Source organism: Amphibalanus amphitrite, unplaced genomic scaffold (genome assembly GCF_019059575.1).
Source record: "Amphibalanus amphitrite isolate SeventyFive unplaced genomic scaffold, NRLGWU_Aamphi_draft 000790F_arrow, whole genome shotgun sequence".
Classification (NCBI taxonomy): domain Eukaryota; kingdom Metazoa; phylum Arthropoda; class Thecostraca; order Balanomorpha; family Balanidae; genus Amphibalanus; species Amphibalanus amphitrite.
The window spans coordinates 184,357-208,476 of NW_024882284.1; the positions used below are offsets into that span (position 1 = coordinate 184,357).

Consider the following 24,120-nt stretch of genomic DNA (forward strand, 5'->3'; position numbering starts at 1 on the left):
ATAGCCCCGGAAAAACTGTCGAGCGAAACCTAATTTCATTGACCTCGAGGTCACCGATGACGTCACAGGTCAGGTCAAAGTAAAAATTATTAGCATTTTGGCTTCTTCACGTTTTGGGCTCTGGCCGCCGTCTTACAAGTCAGATCAGGCTCATTTTTGGTTCACACACTCGGGAACAGATGCTCTAGTTACCCTGAGGGTACCAAACTTGTACTTTGATTTTCAGGTCAAGGTCAGGTCATCACAGGTCACGAAAATATTATATCATGCGTCGGTCACCTGACACATGTTTTATGGTCCATTTAGGTCATAGATTTCGAATTTGATGTCGTCTGTGTTATTCGAGGTCATTTTGAGTCGAATTTAGCTTATGTTAGGTCACTTTCAGGTCAAAAAAGGTCAAATTTTGAAGTTAAAATTTTTCAACAAAAAAGGTGTCTATTGGATGCAGTTTGAGCTCAGGAACACGATGGTGCTATTTATATTGGCGTACGATGTCAAACACGCGCTAAAAAAATGATTTGAAAAATTAATAATTGTGAATTTTTTGCAATAATGCGTAAAACTTGGCCATTTTTGAAGATATTTAGCTAAAACTTGCTAGAGTTAGTCATAATAATGCTTTCTATCACATATATTCCGTTTTTTTCGAAAAGTCAAAAACTTTTTGAAAAAATATAAAAATATAAATTTTGGATATTATTATATAAAATTTTCAAAATTTTCAAAATTTTTGAAAATCCGAGATAGCAGTTTGATAGCGCAGTCTATTCTGAAACCTCTCATGCAAAGAAATTGGATCTAGCTTAAAAACTGAGCTCTTGGGAGTGATTGCCGTGGTTCAATGTTTTGCGTCGAAATCGGCCGAACATGACGTCACTCTGACGTCATTTCCGGCCGACCTATAGTAAGTACGAAGTTCAAATTTTGACACAAGGTGTCAAATTGATGCAGCCTAAGGTACTGAAAGTTTGGCGTCGATACATCAAGCGGTTTGGAAGTTATTACAGAAAAACGGGAGGGGGCTGTAAATAGCCCCCCCCCCCCAGTGGGTCGCGGGTTAAGAAATATAAATAAAATGTTTTGGAAATATGTGGCTGTCCCAACGCTTCACTGGAACAAAATTGCTCATTTTCAAATTGAAAATCATGTTTTTTGTGCAATCGATGACAAAATTTCATTCGTTATAATTGTTTTAGGTCCTCGACAGTTTTTTTTTTTCTATAAACGCCGATAAACTTCAAGTTAAATATTTTCTTAGGGAAATGACCCCAACGGCCAGCACTCGGTCTTGTAAGTTTTGCATTGTCTCAACGAATATGCTATGCAATCCTCAGACTTTCACCGAGGCTTGCTGTAAAGCTCAACATACGAGTATCTCCGGGAGGCACACAATTCACCAAGAGCGCGGCGTTCCGAGTAGGCGAACGGCCTGTCCGTGTCCCGCGAGGGTTAGCTCGCGAGCAGAGTGGATGACCAGCTCGACGGTACTTCGTCGGCGCCGTCGGGGGGGAGGCCCGCCCCCTGGTCCGGAGGGGGGAGGCTGCGCCAGGGTCCGACCGACCGACCAGCGCTGGCCAAAGATCACCGTCGGCTTGTGGCTCCGCTGGCAGCGACGTCCGTTCAGCTGACCAGGGCAGGAGGCAGGCCGAGAGGTGTGTCCCTGTCCGGGACAGGTCGAGGGTGGTGTGTCCCCGCCGGGGACATATACGGGGTGTCCCAACTGGGACAGGTGTGTGTCCCGTCCGGAACAGGTGAATGTAGGGCGGGTGCGTCTCACATAGAGGAAGGACGGACAAGTGAGCGAGGAGTGGAGAACGAGTGAAAGGCGAAATTCGCGGAGTGAGTCCAGTGGTGGAGAGGTGACCGGAGCATAAATGGAAAAATCGGACCTTGTGCGACTAACTGCATGGTAAGTTCATTTGCAGAATAGATGTGTAGTGTGTACGTTGTGCTTTGCGTACTTTATCGCTCTTCAACGCAACTAAAAAGGTGGAGACACTTCCTTCCTTCAAAAGGTAAAAAGGAATTAAATGATGATTACGATTAGCACTATCCGGGGCAGGAACTGCCCTCCTCCCTCCCGTGTTTCTCCAATAGGTGATTTGAAGTGCGCCTTCCTTTCCGAGGATTACCTAATTGTTTGTATGTGTTTTAACACTTCGAACTTGAGCTTATAATATAGTAGAGTTTGAATGAACTCCGTGAAAAACAGTTAGCTGGAAAGTTAAATAAAAGGTATTTAAATGTTCCTATGACCATGTGCTATTTTGTGACTTCTTGATTTGATCTAATATCACCGTGTCGTGAAAGTTTCAGAAAAAACGGGTGTCCCAAAAGTAACGTTTATCATTTGTTTTGGTCATATCTCCAAAAATTTGCGATGGATAGAAATAAATAAGATATCATATAAAAGGGCATTTACAGGTATTTATTGTGGTATACATGTGAGTCAACATATTTCTTCGTAGCCCCATCTTTGCTGCTTTTCTGCATAGTTACCATTTCAGGTCGCGTACATGAAAAGACTGCGTTTGACTTTATCCGCCATTCTGGAACAATGCTCTGGCGGGATACTGGTTATGTTTGCTCGGACGGCTCATCCTTTACCTCTTCCTGGCTCGCTGGATTGTGCTCAATAACAACCTTCCCGTTGTGTACCCAGAAAATAGAAATATGGAGGTGTTAGCCCAGGTGACCGCGGAGGCCGTACGATGGCGGTGCCCTCTGAAAATTACTTGATTTCACATCCACGCTCAGATACAATGTGTGGTCTTCAGGACGGCGCAAGCATGTGGTCTCCGTCCTACTAAAACCTTAACCCTCGCCGGCCGAGGGGGGAGCGGGTGCCCCCCCCCCCCCGCCATAGGGGGTTTTCGCGATGGCTTCGAACACGCTGGAGATAGTGAGCTGAAACTTGGCATACCTGACCTTTGATTCAAGCCGGATCCATTTTCGGGTCAGGTCAGGTCACTGACCTATGACGTCATAAGTGAACCTCTGCACGGTCTTCAGATGTCGCAACTTCGCAACGCCCTCGCTGCCAGAGGAGCTTTCACAGGGAAATGAAACTTGCATGATCTAGTATCCATTACGAGTCGTCTCACATCTTGTACATCCCGGAATTTTCCCAAAGGTCATGTGAGGTCAGGTCATTTTCGTGACCTCACCATTATATGCTCACCATTATTGTTCTGGCGCCGGGAACGATCTCCAACTATCTCAAGCACCCAGAATCGTGATTTGGTGCACTTCTTGCGAGGTTAGATGCGTCACTTTTACAATGTTGACCTTGCGTGACGTCATTTATGAAGTCATTAGGGTCATATTAGTTTTTCGTCCATAACTTCTGATCAAATTGAGATAGCGAGTCGAGAAAGCCACCAACGGACTCAGGAAGACCTGCCAAATCGAATGATATGCGATATGACCTACTTCAACCAAGTTTGTGACCTGAGGGCGCTGACCTGATCGTGACCTGAGGTCAACACCCTAAGTTGATCTCACCCAAATAAAAGTAGGCATATCGTTCGACGCGCCTGAGCGAGGCAAACACGATGCTGCCAAAATCGCGGCTCTGCCGCCGTTTTTTGCGAAGTTATTCACCAAAAACGGAACCGTACCTCGGGGCACTTGACCTGACCTCAGAGGTCACCGGTTGACCTAGGACCTTAAAATCGGGTGTCAATCTCTGCGTCTCGTAACGGCGCACACGCTCGTTTTTTTTCGCGACGCGCTAGCTCCACCAGGGGCGAAACGGCGAGGGGGTCATACCCCCCTCGGCCGGCGTGTATGTAGAAAACCAATAGATCCTGCGAGGGTTAAATAATAACCTTTCTTCTGGGACAACCTGTATGTCAGAAGAATGCTTTAGAGTGTATGAAAAAGTAGATGCTGATGCGTTTCTCCGCTTTCACGCTATCCGCGAAAAGCTAGGAAGCTGCATTAACCTGACGGGCCGGACAACGACTAAAAAGGGCTAAAAAGGAAATAGCAGCTTTGTGGATTGGGCGGAAAAAAAAAACAATGCAAACATCCACCACATGCCAAGTCTCGTAGTCAAATGTATGAAAATATTTTGCTATCAATAGTATAGAACAACATACAATAAAAGATCAGCATTTCTTCGTTGCGACGGTTCATCGAAACTCTCTATCGCTCCCCGATGGAATGATTAAGTTTGGTCACAAAAGAAACAGACCGCGCGGCGACAAGGAACGTCAGAGTGTGGTTGTTTGTGGCGTGGAGCCATTGGCGTTCGTCCAGCAAACATCCCAGTCGCAATTAAGCCGCGACCTGGGCCGGTGTCACACTGCCACAGTCTTTTGTCGCACCAACAAAAACCCAGAACAGGTGAAACCCATTAATCGTCGCCGCAGAGCGACGGGCCATGCCTTTTTCTTGGGCTCCGACTGCCTGCTGCCACAACATACAAAATGAGTGCAAGCATGCATGTGGAATTGTGTGCATTACTAGTTAACCCTCGCCCCGTTGGGGGGGCCATTTTGGCCCCCCCCCCCCTGTGGTTTTTCCTGAATAGCAAGAAAACGGCGGCGCGCAGCGCCGCCAAATTTTCAGTACCTTTTCGGGCATCAATTTGACACCTTCACACCAAATTTCAAGTCTTAGGTCACCTTAGGTCAGGAGTTATTGAGGTCAAACTGAGGTCATGTTCGAGGAAAAATGAGCAAAAAACATGCAATCTTGAAACGCTCACCAAATCTACAGTTATCAAGCAATTTCTTTAGTTCTTTATAGTTCTTTATATGGTCTAATAGACAAAAAGCGGCGCTACAAAACTGCTATCTCGGATTTTCAAAATTTTGGGTTTTTGACCCAAAAAAATTCAAAAAATTGATTTTTTTAGAAAAACTAAAAAAAATCCAAAATTTTTCCGAATTTCGAAAAAAACCGGAATATATGTGATAGTCCCTGCGCTCTTCTATATACATACCAAATTTCAGATCGATATCTCGTTTTTTTACCAAGTTATAGCGAAAAAAAACTGTTCAAAAATGATGACGTCAAATTTTTGAACTCAATTTTTAGCGATTCTAGACCTCGTACGGCAAAACAAAGACCACCATTGAACTCCCCGTGACGAGCTGCATCGATTCGATACCCATTTTATGCAAAAATATCAACTTTGAAATTTGACCTTATTTGACCTGACCTTGACCTGACTTTGACCTGACCTTGACCAAAACGTGACCTAAGCTGGCCCTAAAGGCTGCCTGACCCACATAGTCGCATTTGTCATGTAAAATGGACCATAAAACATGTATCACACGACACTTTCATATTGTGACCCCCCAGTGACCTGACCTCAGTGACCTGACCTGGTATCAGTGACCTCAACTAGCAAAATATGTGTTTGAAGAACATTTCCCCATCGATGATTTTCAATGAAATGCATTTTACTCGATTTTACAACGCATTTCTTGAAATGCCTGTAAACGGTAAAAATTGGACCTTTGACCTGACCTGTGACGTCATCGGTTTGACCTAGGTCAATAAAATTGGGTCACAAGGTAGTTCCCTGATAGGGCTATCCAACACCGTTTGCCGCTTGTCGCTACGTTGCGTGGTTCTCGAGATTTTAGGGGGGGGGCCAAAATGGCGTTACTCGGCAGAGCCCAACGGGGCGCGGGTTAAACGCACGATATAAGATTGGACAAGGTGTATTTATGCATTTGCATCTGCATAAATATGTCCAGAGTCAGACCTATGCGTATGAATGAACCGTCCACCGTTTCAGGCGCATTACCTATTTTTGTAGCATCTCTTAGGTATGAATACCATTTAGGTTGAAGCAAAATGAGGCAAAACGCTGTTATTCATTTAATTGCCATGTTCTGCCAAGATTTATATTGTGAGATGATGTTTTTTGTACTCCAGCGTAGATGGGTAGCCCTACGGCTTCCACGGTTGACAGTGATGACTTCAGTCATCTTTTGCAAGCTCGTTAAGGATTTGGGCTATACGGGGATACAAAAGATGACTGAAGTCATCACTGTCAACCGTGGAAGCCGTATGGCTACCCATCTACGCTGGAGTACGAAAAACATCATCTCACGCTCTCAGTCCCAGCGGATAAAAACAACACCTAACAAGATTTATATTATCTGATTTAAATCGACACTTATTCCGTATTTAATCTTTCCACATGTAAGTTCTTACCACGCCAATTATATGCAAGCGTACATTTGCGTTTTTAGCCTAATGTTTTTTTTTTTTCATTTTAAAATCACGATTTGTTAGTAACGTAATTCATGAATACAAATACTCAATACTCAATGAATCTTCGCTTCCCAATCGATATAGCTTAATTTAATCTTAGACGGCCAGCACACATCAAAGCCAATCGATCAATATTAAACCAATTTCAGTGGCTAGTAGCCGTTTTCACGACGAACTATCCGGCGAATGCACCTAATTTGACCAAATCTGCACCTAACCTCTTTTACAGCAAATATCTTCATTTTATGAATTTATTTCAGTGTTTTCATCGATGATACTCTCTGATGATATGACAAAGCAGGCATATAAGCAATTAGCGCAACCCTAGCTGATAGCTATTAAGAGATACACTGAACCTAATTTGACCAAATCTGCAACTAATCTGCACCAAATGCGCACAAAATGTATACTTTCTATACACTCTAAAAATATTGATCCGGAATGGCTCTTCTTCCGCAGGCTGATCTCGGTGATTGTGTTGGTCGCTGGCGAGGATGAAGATGTGGAAGACCTCTTCGGTCTGGACTACTCCCAGATCAGAGCTCCGAAAGGCATCGGCGGTGAGAGACCCGTAAACAATGTATCGGCTTCGCATTTTTGACGTCAATAGTCAGGACACGTCTCGATGGATAGGATAGGTAGCATAGACTATGCCGCATACGGGTATTGTTGACTCAACCCTGCCCAAGCATTTGCCCTTTCGCTTCCTGATTTTTTTGTGGACTTTGTAAGCAATGTGGATTTTTCGTAAACTGTACCCTAGCAATTGGCATGTTATGATGCTGGCCCATAATAGCACAGGGGTAGGGTGCTCAGAGAGGGAGAGGGAGAAGGTGAGGGGGCTCGTGCACGGCGCCGGGCGCGGGGCGCGGCGCGCGGGACTACCTCCTATCTGGTCAGTGTCTGACGGTGCCGCCCCGGGCTGTTTTTCCCGACCGTGCCTGCCACAGCGTGCGGTCGATACATGAGGCAAAAAGATGACCGAGCTGGCCGCACCTAGGGGTGGTAGTTATTATCGCTAAGGAAAGCCAAGCCATCAGTACGATGATGTAAATAGTACGGTACGATATCCAATGCATCGTATCTGCGTGAAGTATCCAGTACGGGGACCCCACGTATGCAGGCATTCGGTATGGTAAAGGGTGATATTTTGTTACTTATGAAGGCTGATTAGGCGTTAGTGCGATCGAATAAAGCCATGAGTGCAAAGCCTCTTGCACATAAGTACATCATCAGTGCAGGGACGCCATGCGATTCGTCATGACAAGTGATTCAGCGGTAAACTGAAAGCAAGAAAAGTGTGATCAATTTTCAGTGTAAAAAATTGTGATTTTGTCCTCACGTGATCGCAAATTGTAAATTGTTTGTTTTAGGACATATAAAAAGCAAACAGGCAAAACAAGCCGTACACATTAACAGCATGACAAACATAATATAACACAACAAGACGTACATAAACACTCAGATGCTGTGGAACGTTGCCGTGTGTTACATGAGGTAATTACAGCTGGGCCATTATTCCAAATGCGTAAGGCGGCTTTTTGCAGCGCTGCATGAGTTCGAACTCATGGCAAACATTGTGACATTTATTTTATGTTACAGGTGGCCCGGTGCTTGTACAGATTGGCATTCATTTCCTGAACGTGAAGGTCGACGAAGATTCGCAGGTAACAATTTTCATAGCAATTTCAATCATTTCTCATTTTCTTGCTTGCCTTATGCACATGACATATATTAGCCGTTTTCACGACGGCCATCTGGTACACATTTGGTGCACATCTGGTGCAGACTAGGTGCAGATTTGGTAAAATTAGGTTCAGTGTGTCTCTTAGTAGCTATCAGCTAGGGTTGCACTAATTGCTTATATGCCTGCGTTGTCATATTATCAGAGAGTATCATCGATTAAAACACTGAAATAAATTCATAAAATAAAGATATTTGCTGTAAAAGAGATTAGGTGCAGATTTGGTCAAATTAGGTGCACTCGCCGGATAGCCCGTCGTGAAAACGGCTAATGTCTAGAGCCGAGGACTTGCGTAATGCCTTTGGTATTAATTAGGATAAGAATTAGGATAGGATAAAAAATAAAATTCTCAACCTTCGAAATTTTGGCCGAAGCAAAAGTGTAAGCGATGTTCTAAATCTTTGATGTAGTTGTGAACGATGTCCTAAATTTTTGCGGTTCATGATTCCGTGAACCAACAGTATCAAACCTTTTAAAATGGCACTTCACATTCATGCACATGACGGGATTGGCTCAAACGCCAAAGCTTTCTTTGAAAGTTATATACGTAGTTCTGGAGGTATATTGATAATGTTTTCCTATTTTCAGACTCTTCAGTTTGATTGTTATTTGCGCACAGTGTGGCAGGACCAGCGAATAATTGTCCCACGTAAGTCCGATCCGATCGTCAATTGCCATAGGTATCGTTTCAATTGGATACGTAACTTAATGAATGTGATAAAATACCTACCGATAAATAATACCTACACATACAAATAATGCAGACCACTCTGTGTGCAAATGTCCATGGGTCTACGTCTTCGCGGTGTGCTTTGTTTGCTACATATATTTGTAGGCACTACGAATATATTTGCAGATAGGGTGCAGGTGTAATTCGGTTCTGTTGTGATAAGTCGAATGCACTGCAATGCCTACTGACACCGGTGGCGGCCTTTCTCTCAGACAATGCGAGTGAAGTTCAGCTGGACACTGCCATAGTCTCCCGTCTCTGGGTGCCAAACACGTTCTTCGTTCACGTCCAGAGCGTCACGCGTCCTATGCTGCTCTCCGACGCCTCAGGCATCATTCTTTATCAAAACAAAACCGTCTCGCACGTGAGTAGAACACCACCCGTCGTTTTGCCTCCAAGTTTCTCGGGCTGTTACATTTGGAATTCCTCGCGGCTTCGTGCAGATGCCTTCTCTAAGCCGATCAAACCGAAATAGTTGCGTCACGCCGCCTCGCCAAGTTCTGCTTAGCTCCCCAGAGGAACGGTCGCCGTAACTTGGCAGTGCTCAGCTGCGATGCTCCATTTTATGCTGGGAAAGTGGAGCTGAAACTCGTTGGGTGAATGCGTCGCGTTTTCCAGGGCTTGGCATAGCGTCAAGGGTTGAGTGCTAAGCTCAGTCGACCTCAGTCAACCTATCAACAACTTTCAGCGGTCGATGGTTCTACTTCTGATGGCTTAACAAGATTAAAGGTCTAATAGGTATTAAAGAACCCGCAAGGGAACCTGCTGAGTCAAATAAACAAATTTCAACGTAATGCATTCAGCATTTTTGGTGTCATTTGTCACCCGAATAACACCAGGCGCCGACGTGACACAGTCTATATACTCTGGACACACCGGCAAATGAATGATAACGTCATAGTACTCTTCGCGTGACCAGCGCTCGAACAGTTGTTATGGAAACTAGAGTAGACCAGCTGTTCCATGGGCACTCACAGAATGTGGCTCGATATCTGCATTAAAGGTCAGCAACGGGGCATTTTTCATCTCTGTGATTGTTCTGCATAAGGTCATTTTTAGCCTGGATGGAAAATCGTTCTGCGACTGGGAAGATTAGCGAAATAACCAGAATATGATTTGTTTATTTAGCAGTTATGTAAGATAAGTCCTCATCATGAAACAAGTGCATGACATTATTGCATCATTAGGAATCAGCGTTTTTTGTTGATAAGGCCTTAAAGACAGGTTTATTCCAAAGCACATTTTTCAACAATGCATTCATTGCAAGAAGATATTTTCCAGTGTTTGGATATGGAGCACATGATATATGTCTTTTGCGTAGAGCTATACATCCGTGAACCTCCCATAATTGCATTGAATAATGATTTGAAAGCAATGATACTATAGAGCCATTGGTGGTCATGCATATGAGCAGCATAAAGGGTTAGCAAGTCAAATGTTACCCAGCTTGATAGGCGGTAGACCAAAAGTCACCCACCATTCACTGTTAAAGAAAAAACACCAGTTTCCTGACGTAAGTTCTTTGCTACAATGTATGATCTGTTATGCTTAAACTGATCAGAGCAGAAAATAATTAATATTTACGAAAGTAATTTTTAGAATATTTTCGTATTGGAAGAATTTTTCAGATTTTGGTAGAGGCTAAATATGCAGCGGAACTACCGCAGCATATTACGCGGTATATTACGCGTTGACCAAGCATACTGCATTGACTTCAAAACCAACTGCATGCTGATTGGCTGATGATTGACAGGGTATATTGAGTGAATGATTGACCTCTGCAAGAGGTGGCTGGAATCTTTGTGTTCTTAAGGCTGAAACAGACTCTTTCCGCATTCAGGAAATCGCATGCGAGAGCCTATTTAACCCGCTCCCTGCTGGGGGGGGGGGTGTTTGAACACCCCCCTTGTGGTTTTTCGCGAATATCTAAAAAACGGCCGTACGGAGCGCCGCCGTTTTTGGTACACCTTATCATGCATCAATTCTACACATGTTGTGAAAATTTCAGACCAAGGTCATTCAAGGTCAGGTCACCAGGTCACTTGAAGTGACCTCACCTCATAAAAAGTTTCAATGTCTGTCATAGCTACACCGAGTGACCGATCGCTTTGAAACTTTCAGCGATTGCTAAGAGCAATAACATGTACAAAATGTTTATCTCAGAATTTTGATATCGATGACCTAAGGTCAGGTCAATTTTGCGACCTCCCCATTATAAGTCAATGGGAGAAAATTGAAATGCGTCTCTTTTGGACGAAAGACATTATAAACACTCCCAAACACTGAATTACAAGTGGTTTAGACAAACTGAACATGAAAATGGTGTCCGTGACCCCTGTTTATGCCCTGAGGTCATCTTAGGTCATGAATGGTATCTAACAGTTTTCCGCAAATAACTTTTGATAGAGGCATGCTAGAGCGATGAAAACACCTTAGATGTGTTCAGCTCGACGATACGGATCGACTGATATGCAATATGACCCTTTCCGGTCAGGTCATGACCTTGACTTGAGGTCAAATTTTCAAGTTAACCTTTCAAGGTCAAGTTATAGTTCATTCGATGCGTCTTGACGAGAGGAACACAATGCCGGTAAAAGTAAGCTCGTACAAGGCTTGGGTCAAAAGTTATTGCAGAAAAACTGTTTCCGAAAAAAAATCGGCTATTTTTGCAGTTTTTGCCCCCTGCAGGCAAAACCGTTGACGTTAGGTCAAATCTGAGAGAATTACTCAGAAAGGGCGTTAATAGGGCTATCGAATGCGCTTTTCGCGGCGCTGTAGCTCTATTGGTTCCCAAGTTATGCGTTGGCTTCTTGGACATTTTCGACATTCGACCTGGAAATCGGCGAAATTTTGCCTTCAATGACCTCTGGTGACCTGACCTTTGACCTGACCAAAAAATTGACCGAAGTGATTTCGTCATTATTTCTGACGCTCTTTCGAACGCCGCCTTCCGCGTATCGCTACGTGGCCCAGGAGCCGAGTTAGAAGGGGGGGTGTTAAACACCCCCCCCCCCCCAGCTGGGCGTGGAAATCCAGGACCCCCAGCCGGGCGCGGATTAAATACATTATAATTCTTCTCGCATCAATCGCTTGCGGGAGGTGCGTGCGATTGATGCGAGCGTGCTTCCATGTATTTGAATAGGCTCTCGCATGCGATTTCCTGACTGCGGAAAGAGTCTGTTTCAGGTTTAAGGCACGGCATACCTTCATAAGGGACTGATTTTGGAACTTAAGTCGATATAACTTTGGGTAGGGTGATCGTTACGGTGCAAAAGCCTCAGAGCTATGCTAGTTGCAGCTCAAGCTACAAAACTCCTATTCCAGTTAAAAAATCAAAACTCCGTGTTAAAAGTGGCACATTTACATGGATAGGAATCTTTGTTTCCACTCGCTCACGATGACAAATGCATGCTTGCACCGCTATAGGATATGGCAAAACACTGTGTTCTCAGGAAACATTTTGCTATTTCAATCGGGTTGCAAGATAAATAAAATTGCCGACGCGAGAACCTCTTCAGAGGCAGAGAAGTGTTTGTCGGGTGCAGTGAAGCCAAGCAACTTCTGAGAGTTTCATCACTGAGGCTGATAACGTTTCCGAGAATCCAACTGAACATTTCGCTATTTTTTTCCTCCAGAGAAAGCTGATTGTGGTGAAGCTGTCAGTTTCCACATCTCAATATTCAATGTGGAATAAATGCATGCTTGAATGAGTAGACCAAAATGAAATTTGCTACGACAGAAAAAAACGAGCAGTCATGGGTGATGTGTGTTTGCATTTGATGTATATTTTCTTGTTCAAGAGCCTATATTCGTTATGCAATATGCAGAATATATTTTATGTCAGTGCTGAGTCAGTGGCGGTCGCAGGGGGGGGCCATCAGGGCCATGGCCCCCCCCAAAGGCAGATCAGGGGGGGCCATCATATCATTTGCCCCCCCCCCCAAACAACCGATGGGCCCCCATGGCCGTATGGGGCCCTGGCCCGTATTCGATTGTTACGAGGCTCGAGAAACCCACGCCAGCTATTAACAGCTCCCATACCAGTCTTTGAGGGTCCTACACTGACCTCTGAGGGCCCTTCAGTGGCGGTCATGCGTCCACATTGACCGCTGAGGACCCACATTGACCTCTGAGGGCCCTCCACTGGCCTTTGAGGGCCCCTAAACCGGCCTTAGGGGCCCAACCGGCGTCTGAGAGCCTCACACCGGCCTCTGGTGGCCTCATTTCTGTCTCTCGAGTCCCAAGACCAGCCTTAAGCGCTGGATTCTGAAGACCCGATGTCGGCCTCTAAGAGCCCGCATCGGCCTCTGGGGGCCCATCTTGGCCTTTGAGGGCCCTCCGCTGGTTTCTGGGTTCCAACGCCGGCCCATGCCGGCCTTTTAGTGCCCCAAACTGACCTCTAAGGGCCCTATGCTGGCCTGTAAGGACACACATTAGCCTCTGAGTGCCCCAGCACTGGATTCTGAAGACCCAATGCCGGTCGCTCAGGGCCCGCATCGGCGTCTGAGGGCCCATCTTGACCTTAGAGGGCCCTCCGCCGGCCTCTGGGGTCCAACGCCGGCCCATGCCGGTCTTTTAGGGCCCCACACTGACCTCTGAGGGCCCCATGCTGGCCTGTAAGGACACACATTAGCTTCTATGGGCCCCGCACTAATTCTGAAGACCCGATGCCGGCCTTTAGGGGCCCGCATCGGCCTCTGAGGGCCCATCTTGACCTTTGAGGGCCCTCTACTGGCCTCTGGGGTCCAACGCCGGCCAATGCCAGTCTTTTAGGGTCCCATTCTGACCTTTGCGGGCCCCATGCTGGCCTGTAAGGTAAGGGCCCACATTAGCCTCTGAGGGCCCTCCCCCGCACTGAATTCTGAAGACCCGATGCCGGCCTCTAAGGGTTAGCATCGGCTTCTGAGGGCCCATCTTGGTCTTTGAGGGCCTTCTGTTGGCCTCTGGGGTCCAACGCCGGCCCATGCCGGTCTTTTAGGGCCCCACACTGACCTCTGAGGGCCCGTGCTGGCCTGTAAGGACCCACCTTAGCCTTTGAGGGCCCCACACGAGCTTCTGAAGACCCGATGCCGGCCTCTAAGGGCCCGCATCGGCCTCTGAGAGCCCATCTTGGCCTTTGAGGGCCCTCTCTGGCTTATGGGGTCCAACGCCGGCTCATGTCGGTCTTATAGGGCCCCCACGCTAACCTCTATGGGATCCATGCTGGCCTGTAAGGACCCACATTAGCCTCTGAGTGCCCAATTAGGTCTCTGATGGTCTCAAACTGCTCTTTGCAGGCCCTGTACTGGTCTCTGAGGGCCCTAAACTGGCCCCTAAGGGCCCAAACCAGCCTTTAAAGGTCCCACATCGGCCTCTGATGGTCCCATTTCTGTCTCTGGGACCCAAACTGACCCTTATGTGCCTCTGAGGGCCCCGTACTGGCTTCTGAAGGATCGATGCCGGCTTCTGAGGACCCATTACGGTCTTTAAGTGCCTCATACCGACACCTGCGGCCCCACACTAGCCTCTGAGGGGCCCCAAACTGGCCTATGAGGTCTCTACACCGGCCACTGATGGCCCTATTATGTTCTCTGGGGGGCTCATGCCTTACCTTCGGGGGTCATGCACTTGCCTCTGAAGGCCCACATCAGCCTCTAGGGCACTACCTGGGCCTTTGAGGCCCTTCGCTGACCCTTGGGTCCAACGCCGGCCTCTGGGGGGTCTGACGCCGTACTCTAAGGGCCAGGGGCGGTCGCAGACTTGGAGTTTGGGGGGGGGGCCAACTTGGCAAAGGGGCCCCTGCGCTGACCCAGGGGGCCCGGTGCTAGCTTAAAGGGGCCCATGGGCGTAGTGCACGGGTGCAGAAATCCAGGCCATGGCCGGTGAAGCGGGGGGGGGGGTAGGGAGCGGCACCCGAGCGGAGGCTCATTGCGAGCTTTGAGGGTGTACCATGTCGAAAAAATACCGATAAGTGCATTTTGAAGTATTGATATTGTCAATAATTCACACAACTGTGAATGGATTACCGCAAAAATAAAGGCGGCTTAGGCGGCTAACTTTGCCATTTTCTAAGATCATCGTGCTAAAACTTTTGACAGTGGGTCATCGGTATCTGTTCACCGTTCAATCACATGTGTTCCGTTTCATCTTTTTTTTTTACTTGGGCACAAATGTAAGTTTTGAAGATCAATTCATTACAGTAGCAAATGCTTCGAAAGATGGATAGTGGGCAACGGACATGGCAAATATCCTAAATTTTCGTGCTGCATGGAAAGCAGTGTTGCTGAGAAAAGGGGGTTTTGTTCCAGATTGTTGTGGATGCAGAATACATTGTCTGCGCCCACTGCAGAATTATTGTTGGTGCAACTGCGCCCACTGCACCCATGGTTCCTACACTTATGAGCCCATCGATAGCGCTTCGGCGATACCTATCGCCTAGAGGCTGCAATGGGGCCCTTAGAGTACGGCGTCAGACCCCCCAGAGGCCGGCGTTGGACCCAAGGGTCAGCGAAGGGCCTCAAAGGCCCAGGTAGTGCCCTAGAGGCTGATGTGGGCCTTCAGAGGCAAGTGCATGACCCCCGAAGGTAAGGCATGAGCCCCCCAGAGAACATAATAGGGCCATCAGTGGCCGGTGTAGAGACCTCATAGGCCAGTTTGGGGCCCCTCAGAGGCTAGTGTGGGGCCGCAGGTGTCGGTATGAGGCACTTAAAGACCGTAATGGGTCCTCAGAAGCCGGCATCGATCCTTCAGAAGCCAGTACGGGGCCCTCAGAGGCACATAAGGGTCAGTTTGGGTCCCAGAGACAGAAATGGGACCATCAGAGGCCGATGTGGGACCTTTAAAGGCTGGTTTGGGCCCTTAGGGGCCAGTTTAGGGCCCTCAGAGACCAGTACAGGGCCTGCAAAGAGCAGTTTGAGACCATCAGAGACCTAATTGGGCACTCAGAGGCTAATGTGGGTCCTTACAGGCCAGCATGGATCCCATAGAGGTTAGCGTGGGGGCCCTATAAGACCGACATGAGCCGGCGTTGGACCCCATAAGCCAGAGAGGGCCCTCAAAGGCCAAGATGGGCTCTCAGAGGCCGATGCGGGCCCTTAGAGGCCGGCATCGGGTCTTCAGAAGCTCGTGTGGGGCCCTCAAAGGCTAAGGTGGGTCCTTACAGGCCAGCACGGGCCCTCAGAGGTCAGTGTGGGGCCCTAAAAGACCGGCATGGGCCGGCGTTGGACCCCAGAGGCCAACAGAAGGCCCTCAAAGACCAAGATGGGCCCTCAGAAGCCGATGCTAACCCTTAGAGGCCGGCATCGGGTCTTCAGAATTCAGTGCGGGGGAGGGCCCTCAGAGGCTAATGTGGGCCCTTACCTTACAGGCCAGCATGGGGCCCGCAAAGGTCAGAATGGGACCCTAAAAGACTGGCATTGGCCGGCGTTGGACCCCAGAGGCCAGTAGAGGGCCCTCAAAGGTCAAGATGGGCCCTCAGAGGCCGATGCGGGCCCCTAAAGGCCGGCATCGGGTCTTCAGAATTAGTGCGGGGCCCATAGAAGCTAATGTGTGTCCTTACAGGCCAGCATGGGGCCCTCAGAGGTCAGTGTGGGGCCCTAAAAGACCGGCATGGGCCGGCGTTGGACCCCAGAGGCCGGCGGAGGGCCCTCTAAGGTCAAGATGGGCCCTCAGACGCCGATGCGGGCCCTGAGCGACCGGCATTGGGTCTTCAGAATCCAGTGCTGGGGCACTCAGAGGCTAATGTGTGTCCTTACAGGCCAGCATAGGGCCCTTAGAGGTCAGTTTGGGGCACTAAAAGGCCGGCATGGGCCGGCGTTGGAACCCAGAAACCATCGGAGGGCCCTCAAAGGCCAAGATGGGCCCCCAGAGGCCGATGCGGGCTCTTAGAGGCCGACATCGGGTCTTCAGAATCCAGCGCTTAAGGCTGGTCTTGGGACTCGAGAGACAGAAATGAGGCCACCAGAGGCCGGTGTGAGGCTCTCAGACGCCGGTTGGGCCCCTAAGGCCGGTTTAGGGGCCCTCAAAGGCCAGTGGAGGGCCCTCAGAGGTCAATGTGGGTCCTCAGCGGTCAATGTGGACGCATGACCGCCACTGAAGGGCCCTCAGAGGTCAGTGTAGGACCCTCAAAGACTGGTATGGGAGCTGTTAATAGCTGGCGTGGGTTTCTCGAGCCTCGTAACAATCGAATACGGGCCAGGGCCCCATACGGCCATGGGGGCCCATCGGTTGTTTGGGGGGGGGGCAAATGATATGATGGCCCCCCCTGATCTGCCTTTGGGGGGGGCCATGGCCCTGATGGCCCCCCCTGCGACCGCCACTGCTAAGGGCCCCATTGCAGCCTCTAGGCGATAGGTATCGCCGAAGCGCTATCGATGGGCTCATAAGTGTAGGAACCATGGGTGCAGTGGGCGCAGTTGCACCAACAATAATTCTGCAGTGGGCGCAGACAATGTATTCTGCATCCACAACAATCTGGAACAAAACCCCCTTTTCTCAGCAACACTGCTTTCCATGCAGCACGAAAATTTAGGATATTTGCCATGTCCGTTGCCCACTATCCATCTTTCGAAGCATTTGCTACTGTAATGAATTGATCTTCAAAACTTACATTTGTGCCCAAGTAAAAAAAAAGATGAAACGGAACACATGTGATTGAACGGTGAACAGATACCGATGACCCACTGTCAAAAGTTTTAGCACGATGATCTTAGAAAATGGCAAAGTTAGCCGCCTAAGCCGCCTTTATTTTTGCGGTAATCCATTCACAGTTGTGTGAATTATTGACAATATCAATACTTCAAAATGCACTTATCGGTATTTTTTCGACATGGTACACCCTCAAAGCTCGCAATGAGCCTCCGCTCGGGTGCCGCTCCCTACCCCCCCCCCCCCCCGCTTCACCGGCCATGGCCTGGATTTCTGCACCCGTGCACTACGCCCATGGGCCCCTTTAAGCTAGCACCGGGCCCCCTGGGTCAGCGCAGGGGCCCCTTTGCCAAGTTGGCCCCCCCCCCAAACTCCAAGTCTGCGACCGCCCCTGTGCTGAGTGCATGCATGCGTCTCGAGGTTTTCTTGTAAAGCTATCGTATCATGTAAATCTCAAAGATTTGATGCAGATTTTCTTCGTTTTTACATGTAAACACTAAACTTATTTTCATCTTTTTACAGTCGAGTCTCTACCTGACGAAGTATACCTGCAACTTGGACTATCACAAGTACCCGATGGATACTCAGAGATGTGTGGTTCGAATACAGAGCTGTGAGTAATAACAATAACAAATGTTACTGCCATTTGCTGCACGGACCAAGAGTCCAGTTAGACTGTTTGTACTTCTTTCAATGCCTAGCAATGGCCGCGAATATTAAAACTCATAGCCGACGCTTATTAAGCGCAACTTTCAAGTTTTTGTGACGATCTTTGTAAACAAGTCTTTGGTCACTGTGCTGTACCGTTACTATCAACACTTCGATCTGACCACTGCCCACACAATGTCTTATTCCGTCTGTTCGGCTGGGTGGCACTGGCCCATATTGTGGCCGGGTATGACATTTCGGCTATCGATCAAACGCTAAACGATCACAAGGAGAACAATGGTGGCATCTGATCGCCGCTACTGGCCGTGCCAGGACGAGCAGGGGACGATGGTAAACAGACTTTTGGGCTTTGGCGATAACGAATATGGCTGGTCGGATGGCTTCACTTGAAAATGTATTGCAAAACAGGGCTCACATGCACTTTATCATATCCGCAGCTACAACTTGCAGGCCGAAAATAAAATATAGCACCAGACACATGATTCAACAGACAATGAATACAAATGAGGCAGTCTCACATAATTTGTTGAGCACTCTCACAGTTTTCCAAGAAGAGCTTACTACGGCGAAAGCTTGCCTTGACATAAACAGCTCACGGTGGCTTATAAGCTGTTTGCAGAGACTCGTTGAAATATTCCTTGAGACATTTTTATCGAGGCATATTTCTCGCAGGGACTGTTATATTACACAAGCAATCATATAAGGCGATTTGAATTGCGGTGCATATTTGACAACGAATGGCTTGATTCCATTAATCTAATGAATTGTTTTATTCCAGATGGATACACAAACATATCAATGATACTCGGCTGGCATTTCACCGGCATTTCTTGGGACAAAGACATCCGAATGAGAAGCTTCGAGCTAGTAGATATGCGTACACTGGAGCCATCGTTTATAACATTTTTCGACGGTAAGTGGTTTTTAATTACATGTTTCTAATCACCTGTGCCGGCCCGGTGTCAATAATATTGATATTTCAACTGTGCTTTTTCGGAGGGGTCGAACAAAACGGGCAAGGGCCCAAGGGGTCACAACATTTCTCCTTCGTGCGGTTCGCTTTGTGTAAAATTATATTGATGAATGGGATAACCTGATGAATCCATGTCGCCAATTATTAGTTGAAATTGTGTTATTTCTTCTATCGCTTCGATTTGTCTATTGTCCTATGCAGGCAGCTACTCAGAGTTGAGTTTCGAGGTGCTGCTGGCGCGCAAGGTACGCAACTCCGTCCTCTCCGTGTACGTGCCAAGCACGATGCTCATCATAGTCAGCTGGCTATCACTCTGGGTAAGCAACATCTCGGTTCACAACATCTAGGACTTAACATTAGCCGTTTTCACGACGGGCTATCCGGCGAATGCACCTGATTTGACCAAATCTGCACCTTATCTCTTTAACAGCAAATATCTGTATATTATGAATTTATTTCAGTGTTTTCATCGATGATACTCTATGATAATATGACAAAGCAGGCATATAAGCAATTGCGCAACCCTAGCTGATAGCTAATAAGAGACACACTGAACCTGATTTGACCAAATCTGCACCTAATCTGCACCAAATGTGCACCAGATGTGTACCAGATGGCCGTCGTGAAAACGGCTATTCTGAACCTAATTTGACCCAATCTGCACCTAATCTGCACCAAATGTGCACCAAATGTGTACCAGATGGCCGTCGTGAAAACGGCTATTATCTCCCCATTGACATTTTTGTTACGGCGGCTAGCCATGGATTGGTGAGGGGCTAGGTGATGGGTTGCGAATGGCGATAGCTGACGTGCATTTTTTAGCACGGCATTGCAAGTCACAAAGTGGAACAAAACTCGGCAGGCCGAAGACGATCACTGTGTTTCCACGCATGCTATGTTGCGGTCTTGCTCATCAACACGACGAAAACACACAAAATGCGCTTCTTCGCAAGAAATGTCCTAGCAATTTACTACAATCACAGAAGCGTGACTGTCCATAAAATCGCTGACTTGCTTCGGCCGTTCACGTAACCCAAGCTAACCGTTCTGGTTTCACACACAGGTGCCCCCGAAGCTGGTGCCGGGCAGAATGGTGCTTGCCATCACCACACTGCTGACGCTGACAGGACTGTTCAACGCTAACGTGTGAGTTATGCCGGGGACAAATGTAACACCAATACCTGCTGATGGGCCTGTTCATCGCTAACGTGTGAGTGTCCGGTAACAACTTTGATGCTTAATTACGTTAATTACCAGTATAACGCCTTTTGGGGCGACTAACGGAGCGAGCGAGAGGGTGAGCCTTGCACGTGCGAAATTTCGAGGGGGTACCTCCAGCTGACTTGTGCACGGCACCCTACTAACCGGTGTCTAGCGGTGTGCCAAATTTGAGCACAATCGGCCCAGCCGTTCTCGAGATCTGGAAGCGGCACCCTGCACGTGCGCACGTGCAAAATGGGTCCCAACTGACTTTTGCACTGCACCCTACTAACCGGTCCCTAACCATGTACCAAATTTGAGCGCCATCGGTCCAGCCGTTCTCGAGATCTGGAATCGACCCCTGCACGTGCGCACGTGCAGCAGCACCCCAACTCTGGCACATGGATATGCATTGCCTAGAGGGTGCCTACCTGCATGCCAACTTTCAGCGCAATCGGCCAAGTAGTTACCGAGATATTGCAACAATTACAAAAGTGACACCTCTTCGTTTTGCACGTGGCACGTGCATAAGGGGTCACCCACATGCATCGGGAATAGTCCAATACTTGGTAGAAGGAATGAAGCTACCCTACAAAAATTACCGCGTGTAAATCGGTCAAGTGGTTGCTGAGATATAAGCGTCGCAAAAGCGTGACCACGGCCGGCCGGCCGGCCGGCCGGCCGCTCATACTCAGAAATTTCCGTTAATCTAAGGAAAGACTACGCTCGCTTCGCTCGCTCCGTAACAAAGTGGTTTTGGCCATTACCTTATGTAGGAAATTACGCAGTGCACTGCCACTATCATTGCCATTAATACACTAGCACGGTGTGCAGTGGGCACGGGCGGCCGCCCGGATCGATAAAAAAGGTCATACCGGGAGGTAACTCAATAAACGTCTTCTCTGGGCCCGACGTTATCCTCCCATAAATATTCAGTCGTATGCCCAGAGGATACAGACGTGGCATATCGGACATTTGCGGCATTGCCTGTTGTGTTTATATCGGACTTTGCGGCATTGCCCGTGTGTTCATATCGGACATTTGCGGTTCTGCCTGCATGTGTGTTTATATCGGACATTTGCGACATTGCCTTGTGCATGCTACATCGGACATTTGCTGCATTGTCTGTGTATTTGTTTGTGTTTGTTTGTGTGTGTGTTTGTTTATGTGTTTGTACGTGATAAATGCGCACGTCTGTCCAGCAGCCAGAGTATGCCCGAGGTGAGCTACGTCAAGGCGCTGGACGTATGGATTCTGGCCTGCATCGTCTTCGTCTTCGGCACCATCGTGGAGTACATCGTCGTCCTCAGGTTTGTTCACAGTCCTCAGGTCTGTTCATAGTCCTCAGCTCTATTTATAGTCCCAAGGTCTGTTCATTGTCCTCAGGTCTGTTTATAATCCCCAGGTCTTTTAACGTTGTGTAAAAGCTGTTTATTCCTCAGCTCTTTTGTTGTAGTCCTCATGATTGTTGAGGTAGTCAATTCATTAATCATAATGAATAATGATCGTCGTAATAATCAGCTCTGTTGTCGTTGAAGTCGCAAATCTGCAGCAGTCCCCAGACCAATTGTAGTCCTCAGGTTTGTTATCGTAGTCCTCAGGTCCGTTAGCGTTTTCCTCAAACTAGGTCATTTTGCTTCAATGTGGTGCATGGCTGCCAATTAAACTAAAGTATCTTTTGAAAGTTGTACTCGTATCTTCAGTGCCCTCCTGCAGCCCTGCATTGACTGGTTGTTCTCGTTGCAGACTCTTTTATGACGGCGACCAGACGGCGCCGTCTCCCGACAAAAGAGCGCAGGTAACTTTTGGCAAAGTGTTCAGCGAGTCCAGGCATTCCACCGGGCGCTTCATCCATTCTTGAAACTTAATCAATGAGGCTAGAAATTAGCCACTAAATTCGCACTTGATTAGCGTATACATTGGCATGTGCTATCGCCGCTACTTTCGTTTTAAAACAAGCTCATTAAGCTCATATAACTACTTGTCACTGGCTTGTTTTGCACGTTTTCATTTAAAGAAAATTGTTCCAAACGTAACGAGTAGTTGCACTGCTCAGCGTTAATTAAGCAGTCTTATATCTCGCTGCAGGAAGTGAGCTGGACAGAGTGTCGGAAGTGGAACGGAGTCGAGAAGGCCGTGGTGCTGGAGAAGGTCTCCCGCGCTCTCTCTCCAGTCATGTTCCTCATTTTCAACGTCGTCTACTGGGGATATTACCTGACTACGGATTAATATCAGATCGGCGCGGCTCAGCGATCGATCAGGTTGTGTTCGGTGCCCCTGGCGGCGGACGCTGAAACCGTACCTCCGCGCGCACCTGAGCTAGATCATCCGGTGCGTAATTGATGAGTGGTGCTGCTTTGCTCCCTGTGAAGATCGCCGGTGCTGCTTTCATTTTTAGCGTATGTGCTAATAGTTGGTGTCGTAAGATTTTCTCGCACATGAGCGTACCGTAAGGTGGGGCTATTTGAGACAGTGGGGCTATTTGAGACAGTATTTAAAATTGCTATAGAATAAAAACCACTTAAGATTCATGCTTAATTTTTTTGCTCAGGCGATTTACTGCTCGATTCCACACCTTCCTGTGCAAAAATATCACACAAAAATCAAACGATCTTCATTTTATAGCGATTTTAAATACTGTCTCAAATAGCCCCACTGTCTCAAATAGCCCCACTTTACGGTACCGGTTTTAACCAGAGTAGTAAAGGGATCTTAGTTTTAACTACCAATTGTGCACTTCTCAGAAGAAAAATGAGCTGCATCATGTATATTTCATGCAAGATGGTGCACTATTTTCAGATGCTCCACTTTTTGCTGTACATATTGTTGTTTTACCTGCACGTACATTGTACAGCACTGCACAGTTCACATTATACATGCATAAGTAAAGCCCTCTCGGTGCTGCGCTTACACTTAGAAGGGAGGGTATATTTTTATTGATTGGTTAGGCAATAACAGCTGTGTGAACTGACGGTTCAAAAAAAAATGTAGCATTGAACGCTAGGGGACATTTTTGTGAGGCTCGCCTTACATCTTGTACAGTCGTGTACAGGTTGATGGTCCCCTACTCTTTATCCACCGGGTTCCTACGGCTCAGCATTGGCAGCAGCCGCCTGGTACCGGTAGGCTGTGCCGCATGACCCGAGAGTGAAGCGGCACAGTCTACCCACGCCGTTTGACATCGGCTCGGGTCGCCGGGTGGAGCGCTTTGTAGACCAGCTGTTGCGTCAGAGCAGCGCGGGGGGAGGGGCTCGTCTCGGTGGTTGGCGTGGGCTGGCGAGTGGTGTGGGGCGTGTTGGTGGACCATGGGGGCTGGGCGTGTGTGTGTGGTCACTTGCTGCATTGCACATTTTGCGTCGCGGAACAATTGCATTCCTGTTTTTGCTAGGCACAATGCACGGAAGACCCAGCGAATATAATTTACTTTACTTGTGCATTGTGCAAAACGTGATTTGGCACGGTATCGAGGCAACCATAGGTCTTGTGCCTATGCATGCTATTTAGGCAATACGTTTATGAAAACGGTAGATTGATGCTGGATGTCAATTCGTATTGCTAAATGTCGGCACGTATTAAATGAATGAATGAATCAATCAATCAATCAAACAATCAATAGACATGTATAAAACCGTTTAAATGGCTCGCAACCACTAATAGCAATCACACCATCCTAAATCGGAAAAGCAGCCGGAGCCCTGATGAGGCTCGAACCGGGACTCCACGCTGTAAATTTTGCCAATTATCCATCATCATTCCACCAAGCTAGAGTAACCGGCACCCGAACCCACAAAAACATTAATTGACTTTGCCGCCGACCTCCCGGCCCCGCCTCCCGCCCGGCCAGACTTTGCCCCGGCCATAGCCACCATCCGGTGTAGCTCAGCGTAGGAGTGCTTGACTGTCAAACTGACCGGTAGTGAGGGGCCCGGTTCGAAACGC

General features: G+C 47.8%; 1 protein-coding gene across 4 annotated transcripts; it reads left to right on the forward strand.

Moving 5' to 3' along the window:
- The first annotated feature begins 1,646 nt into the window (after positions 1 to 1,646).
- On the forward strand, positions 1,647 to 22,665 carry LOC122366199 (gamma-aminobutyric acid receptor subunit beta-2-like). 4 transcript variants are annotated; one of them, XM_043338168.1, is made up of 12 exons: positions 1,647 to 1,912; positions 6,700 to 6,800; positions 7,843 to 7,907; positions 8,573 to 8,633; positions 8,927 to 9,078; positions 17,862 to 17,952; positions 18,787 to 18,921; positions 19,183 to 19,298; positions 20,045 to 20,127; positions 21,384 to 21,491; positions 21,928 to 21,979; positions 22,270 to 22,665. In XM_043338168.1, the coding sequence occupies exons 1-12, from the start codon at positions 1,878 to 1,880 to the stop codon at positions 22,408 to 22,410; spliced, it is 1,140 nt and encodes a 379-aa protein (XP_043194103.1). In that variant the 5' UTR covers positions 1,647 to 1,877; the 3' UTR covers positions 22,411 to 22,665. The 4 variants fall into 4 exon arrangements, with proteins under 4 accessions (XP_043194103.1, XP_043194104.1, XP_043194106.1 ...); XM_043338169.1 differs by having other exon boundaries at positions 1,648 to 1,912; positions 21,387 to 21,491; XM_043338171.1 differs by lacking the exon at positions 1,647 to 1,912 and adding an exon at positions 6,118 to 6,168 and having other exon boundaries at positions 21,387 to 21,491.
- Positions 22,666 to 24,120: the final 1,455 nt, after the last annotated feature.

Coding starts and splice junctions, on each gene's coding strand:
- LOC122366199 (XM_043338168.1), top strand. CDS start 1,878: ATGGAAAAATCGGACCTTGTGCGACTAACTGCATG. Junction 8,634..8,926: donor CCAGCGAATAATTGTCCCAC/GTAAGTCCGATC, acceptor CCTTTCTCTCAG/ACAATGCGAGTGAAGTTCAG. Junction 21,492..21,927: donor GAGTACATCGTCGTCCTCAG/GTTTGTTCACAG, acceptor TTCTCGTTGCAG/ACTCTTTTATGACGGCGACC.